The 9,996-nt window shown below is 37.8% G+C and overlaps 1 protein-coding gene across 1 annotated transcript in view; it reads right to left on the reverse strand.

The window, feature by feature from the left end:
• Window positions 1–2,445: 2,445 nt before the first annotated feature.
• The window catches only part of LOC101850780 (putative ferric-chelate reductase 1), a gene marked incomplete at its 5' end in the record, with an annotated part of 36,686 nt that continues 29,135 nt past the window's right edge, over window positions 2,446–9,996 (reverse strand). The window contains 4 exon segments of the mRNA XM_013079096.2: window positions 2,446–6,031; window positions 6,509–6,579; window positions 7,797–7,943; window positions 9,288–9,387. Of these exon segments, the coding sequence (XP_012934550.1) occupies window positions 5,939–6,031; window positions 6,509–6,579; window positions 7,797–7,943; window positions 9,288–9,387 (411 nt within the window). The 3' untranslated portion in view covers window positions 2,446–5,938.

The following is a 9,996-nucleotide window of genomic DNA, read 5'->3' on the forward strand; positions in this document are numbered from 1 at the left end:
TTTTACAAAGAATGATAAAGGAAAATAATCAGAAATTATGAAAAAAAATGATCCAATTTTGCTAAGTTATGCGGGGTGCATAAAACCATGGGGATAGATTGGGGGATATCAACATGTTCTTAAGCAGTAGAATTAGAATTGTAAATGGGCTGATTGATCAATGTCAAGCTCATACTATTCCGGTACAACATAAGTGGAACTGCTGCTTTTTCTTTCCTCATTCTTACTTTCGTCATTTATCCTCTACCTCTTTTGTATATTTGTCACTCTCTTGTGAACTGCTATTTCCGGGGTGCCTTGATAGTCGAAGCAGACTTTGTGCTGTTGAGGCTAGAGAGGTGAGCAGAGTAAGCCTAATTCCCAGTTTGGACTTCTCTGTTGACATCCTCCCCTTAGCGCTCATATGACCTTATGCAGTTGCAAACGTCGTAAAACCTTACTAAAATTAAAACTGGCCTCTGTGGTTCGAGGGATATTTTACAAAGATAAACAAGAAAAAAAACCCCGGGACTGCAGGCAGTTCGACGGATGCGTTCTGTGTTTGACCTATCCGTGTTATTATGCTGTATCTGTATTGCCCAAAGAAAATCTGTTCAAATGAAGGAGGAACTTTCTGATGTTCAAAGGAAAAAATTGTTACAGCTTTTGTTTTGTTTAAGTAAGCATTTTACGGCACTTGCAACACAATAAGATCATACGAGTGCCTAAGAAGATAAGAAGAGGTGTTACAAGAGAGTTGTTAGTGACAAACACCAAAAAGGAGGAGAGATCGAGATGATCGATATTTGATAGGAAAGAAGGAGCAAACCACACCAGAGCATGCGCCAACCACCCGCTTTCGCTGGAGGTTATGGCTTTGCATCGTTGTCCCTCTGTACTAATTCTTTACTCAAGGTCCCTCGTACACATTTGTGGTTACTGAACACTCTATTTGGACAGAGGCATTTCCTTTCTCTAGTAGTCTCCAGCTGAACTAGAATGTTGCAATATCCATTTATTGCTATCTACACCACTCAGGCTGAAAAGCCCAAATAAAAAACTCCAAAGTTTATTAGTACTGAAAGTACCTTCTCGCCAGAGATACACTTCTCTTCCATTGTATATTTTTACGAATAAAAATTATTCATATTTTTACTAGATTTGTTTTTCAGCTTACTAAAACATTTTTTAGAGTTGATAATTCTTACTGTTTCTATCGATTCCGTTTCTGCATCAAATTTGTAATACTGCACTGTTTGGTACAGCATCTTTAACTACAGTACAGGGAAGTGCAAGAATCCATTAAAATACTGTTGAAGAGATCGAAAATATATACATGATGACTTCTTTTGTTCTATACATGTTTCTGTTTGACTGATTTGGACAAATCTTGTACTTGTACAGTTGAAATTGTCCAGGACAGCCAGCCGTTGTTGAGGAGAACAGTGGTCATCTTTGACAGGTGGCCACATCTTGAACAATGTCATTTTGATATTAAAAAACAAAAGGGGAAAGGGGATGGAGGTGGGGGTAAGTGGGATGCGGTTGTTTGTACCGGTGGTTGTCTTGGACAGGTGACAATTTGAGCAGGTTTAAATGGATTGCTAATTTCTTTTACACTCCCAAGTTATTGTTGTTGGCGATACCGTTGTGGAAGTTGCCCTTCCAGACACAATGTAGACCATTTTGACAGTCGAGCACTTGATTCTCTCATCTGTGCATGTCGCTAATTGGAGCTGTTCCTGAAGTTGTCTTTAGGCCATGCCCAAAGGGGAGATATTAACATGTTCTCAGGCACAGTAGAATTGTAAATGGGCTGATTATCAATGCTCATACTGTGCCAGAACATCATAGGGGTAACTGCTGTTTTTTCTTTCCTCATACTTACTATTGTCAATTTTTCCACTACTTCTTTTGTATGTTTGTCACTCTCTTGTGAACTGCTATTGCCGCGGTGCATTAATAGTCGAAGCAGACTTTGTGCTGTTGAGGTTAGAGAGGTGAGTAGAGTAAGTCTGATTCCCCATTTGGACTTCTCTTTTGACATCCACACCTTGGCGCTCATATGGCCTTATGCTGTTGAGAGCGCTGTAAAACATTAAAACTTAAACTAAAAGGAGCTGTTTCACAAACAAAAAGACAGATGAAGCACATCATGTTGGGATCCGAACCTTCCATGCCACAAATCAAGTTTGCAACCCAGTGTGTCATGCTCACAGCTGTTATATCTTCGTGACAGTGAATGGAACTTCAACAGAAGAAACAAATATTTACAAAAACATATATAGTAGAGGGTTTTACGGCGCTCGCAACTGCATAAGATCATATGAGCGCCAAGGGATGGGTGTCAACAGAGAAGTCTTTACAGGGAATCAGACTTAGACTGCTCACTTCTCTAGCTTTAACAGCACAAGGTCTTACAGAAACAAGAAAACAAACATTAAAATAAGAACAATAAACAAAGGATGATTTTTTAAAATAACTTTTACTGTAGCAGATAAATGCACTTGCACATCATGAGAAAAATGTAAATATTTTTCTAATTTCAAGATTTTTCTTTCTTAAGAAAAAAAAAGAAGAGGAAAAAAATGAAGAGAGAGATAAAAAGAAGGCCATGTCAATAAAGAGGCACATCAGTATAGAGATTCTTCAGAACAGGAAATAAACTTTTCGGAACAGCCAAATACATTTCGCATCGTACAACCTTGACTGTAAGTAAAAAGTCCTAAAATCACAGGGTATCTATCTACAACCATTTATGTTGCAGTATGTGTATTTAGAGTTTCATTAACTTTGACGACTCGAAAATGAAACCTTTATTTTCATTAAAACAATCTCCGCAAAAGTAGTACTGCTTATTTTGCATAAAAATGAACGTCATAAAATCTAAAGAGAAGTCCCAAAGTAAAAATTGGATTCGCGATATCGAAATTTTTCAGTGGAAAGCAAGATGGTGACGAGATGTGGGATATTAGCAACTCCCCAAAACATCAGGAAATAAGTAAAGAGCAGATTCACTGCTATGAGAAATTTCTTCTGAACAATGAAAACTAAGTAAGATTGAGAAGCTGATAAAACAGTACGGACTTCCTCAGATTTCTAGAGATCTAATAACATGTTAAAACAAAAACAAAAAGTATGACAACCTACTTTGATACAAGTGTATATTTTGAAACAATACGAGTGTATAAATATTACAAATAGTCTAAAGCCAGTAATAAATCAACACAACAAGGTACAAACTCTCAGATCTATTTCTTCCTCTCTTAAAACCAAAATATAAACCAGCAATAGCTGTATTAAAAAAACCCAATAACTACAGAGACAAGGCATTGTTGCATAATATCCATTTCCTTGTTTTTAGTTTTCACAAGAATTTATGCCGAATAAAAAATGTAATCACAAAGAGATTCCATCAACAGTAAAATGAACAAGTGAAAAAAGTAGAAGGGAAAGTAGAGAGCAAGTGACAGAGACAAAAGTTTCAACAGACAACATTATCTTAGCACCAGTAGAATATCGGTGCACGTGAGGGGGTGCACCAATGAAGGAAACATGAAAATATGCGAGTCTGTAAAGGAATAATGATATAGTGGTTAGATGAGAATGAGTTTGTGAAATAACTGACGAACTACAAAGGGACCCTGTGTCCTAGTCTCACTTCGTACAACTGATAAGGGTACAGATTTCTCGAACTACTAACACCCAAAAGTGTACGCATTTTTCTGCAGTGAGGGAGGGTATTGACATTTATGCAGGTCATTGTAAAAAAATCTCAGCACAAGGACTCGATGATTTGTCTTTTTAAAAATAAAAGGAAACAAGTCACAAGACCTGCATTTGCCTCACGGCTGCCCGTACAAAAATACAACCAGAAACCTCTGGTGTAGTTTAAATTGTCACATCAAAATGGCTGTTGCCACTTTTGAAGAGTACTGTAAGTCTTTAACGGTCCCTGACAGATGTTTTATTAAAATTCTCTCGCAGATAGTATCTTCCTCATTGAATTTATCAATAGAAATTCATCTTCAATAGAAATTCATCTTCTGATACACGAAAAATAGAGAGCTGCTACAATACAAAAGATCATGGGAAGGGGTACAGATGTATGAAAACCCACACACAAACCGTTTTCTCAGAAATTTACAAACTCGAGAATAAATAGATGCTATAAAAAGACATGATGAAGATGGAAAAAGAGAAACAACCTGTGACTGTGAGGTGCAGCCACCAGACCCACAAAGCCTTGCACACAACAACATACTGACCACTTCAAAACCACAGCATGACATACTACACACAAAATTTACTGTATATACACAAGTCGTTGAAGTATTTGAAATATCATCATACCAGTCCCCTCCATAAAACTTTTAAAATAGGGCTACAATTTTAGCCTTTTCATTTATTCTTTCAACAAATATTGAAAGTGAAATCTGAAAAGAAATGTAAAAAACCCCTCAAAATTCTGAAACTTTGATTCCCATTTTTTTGTTCTCGGTGAGGGAAAAAGAAATGAAACAATAAAGCCAAACATTTTCCATAAAAATTTAAATTTCATCTGAAAATATCAATAATCTCTTCTGTCCTCTACTATAAAAACAAAAAATCTTGCAGACAGAATGAAATGCCCTTGTGAGAAAAGTTAAAAATTTGTTACATAAACTACGCAAAGGGACCTTTCACTGCATTGACTCATTCATCATTATCATTGTCAGAAAAGCTGTATTACAGACCTAACAGTGAACCCACGCACGCCATCAATGATTAAAAAAAAAAAAAAATATATATAAAAAAAAAGGAAAAGTAATTACAGTAATAAATCAGCTATATGTACAGTTTATTGACCCATGTAACCGAGCAGCTAGAAGGAATATTATTTGATTGTGATACCATACAGAGTCTTACATCACCAAATATTCAGCAGAGACAAATAAGCAAGCTTTCCAATATATTTGAGAAACTCACATGCAAAATATATGCAAATGGAAATGGAATATTCATGTCCACGGTCAATGACACCCTACTCTGTTAGACTAAACGTTTGCCTACAATAGCAAGGGTGGAGAAATTTGCATAGAATAGAAAACAGGGCGTTATTATTATTTGAAAACATCCACCCTGTTAATTCAGGCATTTCAAACAAAATGAAGGAAATGCTCAAACATTTTAATTTATTGCAACAATGATCTTTATACCCCCCACCTCAATTAATGTTCATCACCCGATGCCACTGCAATATAATATATGTATCCTTAATGCTCAAGTGCATTGCCTGTCTTAAATACATCACTCTTATAGAACGAGTTTCGTTACTTTCTGTCAAACATCTGTCAAAATTGTGAAACCACAGCAATTACATTTTGCTTTTTAAAACTAATGCGCTGATGACTATCAGCCTCTTACTCTTGATGACTGTGAAACGAAAAGAAAAAGCACACAAACACATGACAGAGGTATACTTTGCTACAGCGCAAAAGAGTGTACATTGAATTTTTATGGATAGGAACAAAAATAAATCTAACTCCTCAACTTTGGTTGCAATGATGACAATGACTTCATTCAGAATAGTTAATCTCAATCTGGTAAAAAAAAAAATGCTCCATCTTTTTCGAGCTACAGGGTAATTAGTTCACACTACGTAAAATGAAAATGTCCTCAGACATAGGATCATGTTTTCTACAACTTAATTCAATATAGTTTTGTTACTTCCTCTTAAATTAGACAACATAAGTAATTACAACAAGACAAAAAGTAAAACAAAAACTTTCCTCAACTTTTTGTGCTTTCTAGGCTGGAAAATTGACAAGTATAATAAATCCCCAGATCAAAAAAGGGTGGTTATTCAAACACTGGAAGCAAAAAAAAATAAATCTTCAGTCAATTTTGAATTCAGTGAAAAATTAACTCATCAGATCCTCTTCTAGGGACCTGGAAGGACTAGCGAAGTCCGAGTGACTTAAGAGACGGCGATGATGATAATCATGATCAGCGTGATCAGGACGGTGAAGCCCACGTGCAGGAAGAGCATGAAGCGCTTGAACCGGCGACCCTGTGCACAGAAACACAACCGCAAAGATTAGAATTGTTATATTTGTTTGCTAGAATAAAAAGAAGCACATTCGACATAATGATGGCATAATTTCTGTATGAAAAAAAAAAACAGACAGAAATGACAGAGCGAAAGACAGAAAGAACAGAGAGAAAGATAAGAAGAAGAACCTTGTTTGTTTGTTTTTTGTCTCTCTAGTGCAAAAAGTACCCAAACAGACTTAAGTGGATTGCTTGCGACACCAACGATACACTGTCGGGAAAAGGTTAGGGTGGTTCATTGACACTGAAAAAGAGGTGAAAGAAGCAACCAAATAAAAGCACCCATCAACCACCCACACTGGATGATAAGGAACAAGCAAAAGTGTTCAGAGAGTAACACCATACAAAAGAGAAGGAGAGATCAGAACAATAGATGTTTGATAAGACAGAAGGCGTATACCACGCACCAACCACCCACATTAAATAGTGTACTCACAGCTGGCTCGGGCTCAGGGTGGTGCTGCTTGGGGTACTCTCTCTTCAGCTGCTCCCACTTCTTTCTGCGCTCTGAGGAGTAGCAAAGTGGAAGGAATAATGACAATATCATAAGCATACATATCTGGTGTATCTCAGTCATGCATCCTCTTTCATTGCTCTATCTTCTCTTTCTTTTTTTTCTCTCTCTCCACAGTTCATCTACACCACACTATTTCACAGCTCTGCTACTCTTTTTATCTTTCTCACTCTCTCTCTCTCTCCAGTCCTACCCATTTCCACTGTTCAATTCTTTTTTTTTTTTTCTTTCTCTTGCTCTCCACACTTCTTATATTCATTTATAACATCAGCCTCTTTCTTCAACTACTCTGCTCTCTGTATCTCTCCACGTTTCTTATATTCATTTACTACATCAACCTCTTTCTTCAACTACTCTGCTCTCTGTATCTCTCCACGCTTCTTATATTCATTTACTACATCAACCTCTTTCTTCAACTACTCTGCTCTCTGCATCTCTCCACGCTTCTTATATTCATTTACTACATCAACCTCTTTCTTCAACTACTCTGCTCTCTGTATCTCTCCACGCTTCTTTTATTCATTTACTACATCAACCTCTTCAACTACTCTACTCTCTCTTTATCTCCACACTTACTACCCTGTCACTGGCAAGTGCTCCTCACCCACCATTCCCCCCCCCAACCCTCTCTTTCTTTCTATCCCCTTGCTCCAACTAGAACAAAAAGTAATAAGTGAAGTGAGGCGAACTGAGAAATCTAAAATTGGGCATGAAAGACGGAGAACAGAAAACACTAGATGAACAATCAGAACCTCAGATAAAAAGTGAGTTCTGAAATTTATGACAACATGGCCGTTCCAAAAAAACAACCAAACCCACTATACAATCTCGTATGAAACTAATTGTAAACAAGTTGTCTATGACAAGACATGATTCAGCAAAATAATGTCCTTATTTCGCCATAAAAAACAAGAGCCTAACTCTTCCTCGATACCTTTGTCCTTCTTGTAGGTGCAGCACTGATGAATTTTGAATCTCCAGGCTCAACTGAACGATGATGTGGTAGATGACCCATTAACCACAACATCTGCACACCTGCCCCCCCCTCTTCACCCTTGTTCTTGTTGTAGATGCAGCACTGATGAATCTCCAGTCTCAGCCCAACAACGATATGGAAGATGATTCATCAATCATTACATCTGCACCCAACTTACCTCCCCCCCCCTCCTAAGTAGCCAGCCAAAATGAGCTAGTGCTCAGTGGGCGGTACCTTTGTTCTTCTTGTAGGTGCAGCACTGATGAATCTCCAGACTCAGCTCGACGACGATGTGGAAGATGACCCAGATGACCAGGATCCATGTGGCCCACCATGGCACCATCACCTTGCCGAAGTCCATGCCGATGAAGATTTGAGGAACTGTTGGCAGAAAAAATCAACGCACACAATTACACCGATGAAAGTAAACTATAACTTATATCTGACCCCATCCCCCCATGTCTTTGCGTATTGTGATGACAACAACCCTCAGTTTCCTGTTCCTGTCAAAATTTATATTGACAAGACATATTTCCCGCCTATCGCCGGGTACCCATTCCCACTTCGATGAAGTGAGGAAAATTCATACAACATACCTCTACCAAAGACATAATTTCGGCCCCATGGCAGGGTTCAAATCCATGACCCTTCAGTCACAAAGCACAAAACGGCACTTCTATCTTGTAAACTTACTCCACATCAGTCTTGAATTCTGTTCTCGAAAGTATACATCTACGATATAGAGAGATTTAGATCCAGCGTCTTGCTCTAAAAAAACAACTATGCACCAAATACGCGCCAAAATTTCTAAAACGTCAATACAACGAAGTAAACATTTTGTGGGTTTAAGTTTAAACGAACGCAACATTTTGGGAACATGACTATACCAAATGTATCTAGAAAAAGTCAATAAAATGAAGTTTGGCATGAAGTATCCATTGACACTGTCAAGCACACATCCAAACAGAGTTGGATATTGAGATTCCAGTTCTGGAAGTAGAAGAAGCAGCTGTCTCACACGCACAAAGAAGCACAATACGAAACGGAAGTAGTCCCTAGTAAAATATGAAATGGCTAATGGCAGGGTGAAAACATATGAGAGCTTTCACTTACAGGAAAAACCCATCAAACCCGAGAAATCAAAAGGTAGTTTCCGAACTTTGAAAACATGCCCACGTAACCCTTTGGGACAATTCTTGTCAGAATCATATTTTTGTAGATGTAACGGGCACCTGTGTAAAAAGTTTTTACTGACCCAACAAACGGGCTTAGCTCCATTATAATAAGATGAAGATTTGAGGAACTGTTGGGAGGAAAAGTAAGAGTCAATGCACACAATTACACCGATGAAAATAAAGAATAACTTAGAAATGGACCCCCCCCCCTGCTCCAAATCTTTGTGTATAACAATGAAAACAACCCTGTGTCCTGTTCCTACCAAAATTTATGCCAATGAAAATTAGAGGAATTGTCGAGAGAAAATGTCTAGGCACACAATTCCATTTTTATCAGTACAATTAGCTACATAAAAAATTTTGTTTCGTGTGATCTGCAATACCCTTAGAACTTTTCCATGTGCCAAAGCAAACAATACTTTTATGTTACCGAAGGTATGGGAACATTTTTCCTTACTTTTCTAACTCATTGAAACCACATATAGATCTACGTTTTGAAAAGTGAGCTGAGAATAAAGAAGCTGAGAATACAGAAGCTGAGAGGACTTACTGGCCAACACATTAGCAATGGTCCCAAATGCCCAGTGGAACCAGTTGAAGACGGGTCTGCAGGAGCTGTCTTCAGAGGGGCGGATCAGGGCAAGGACTGGCTGTTGGGAAATGGAATTAATAAATTATTAACAGAAAAAAAGGACAATATTTAACTTTGGCTTCACCAAACAACAGAATTCACACATGTGAAAATAACAAATAAAAACCTTGAAAATCTAACACTACAATACTGTGACAATAACAGAGACACAATTATGCTACTGATAGCAGTAAGCATCAATCAAACAGACTGCAACACTATATTATGAGACAGTTTTTTTCCCCCTGGTCCACATGAAAGGCAAAAACAAGTTCACACCTGAAAAGTTCTGACCAAATTCACACAAACGCTGAGTACCTTATAGAATTACAAGTCTTCAGATTGAAAGCTAAGCAGCTTACTTCCCACTGTTTAGCAAGAGACCTAAACCTAAAAATACTTAATATGCATAGAAAAAAATGGCTCGTAAAAAAAATAAAAAATTAGTTAAAATCCCACATCCAGTAAAATTGGGGGTGGGGGTGTTTGTTCCCTACCTGGACAGCATGCTGCACGAAATCAAAGCTTTTGATAACCACCGTTCTTACAACTATACGCCCCTCCATCCACCGTTTTTACAATGATACCCCCCCCTCCAATTCTCACAATGACACCCCCCCTCCCACAT

Source organism: Aplysia californica, unplaced genomic scaffold, assembly GCF_000002075.1.
Source record: "Aplysia californica isolate F4 #8 unplaced genomic scaffold, AplCal3.0 scaffold00040, whole genome shotgun sequence".
In the NCBI taxonomy this organism is placed as follows: Eukaryota; Metazoa; Mollusca; class Gastropoda; order Aplysiida; family Aplysiidae; genus Aplysia; species Aplysia californica.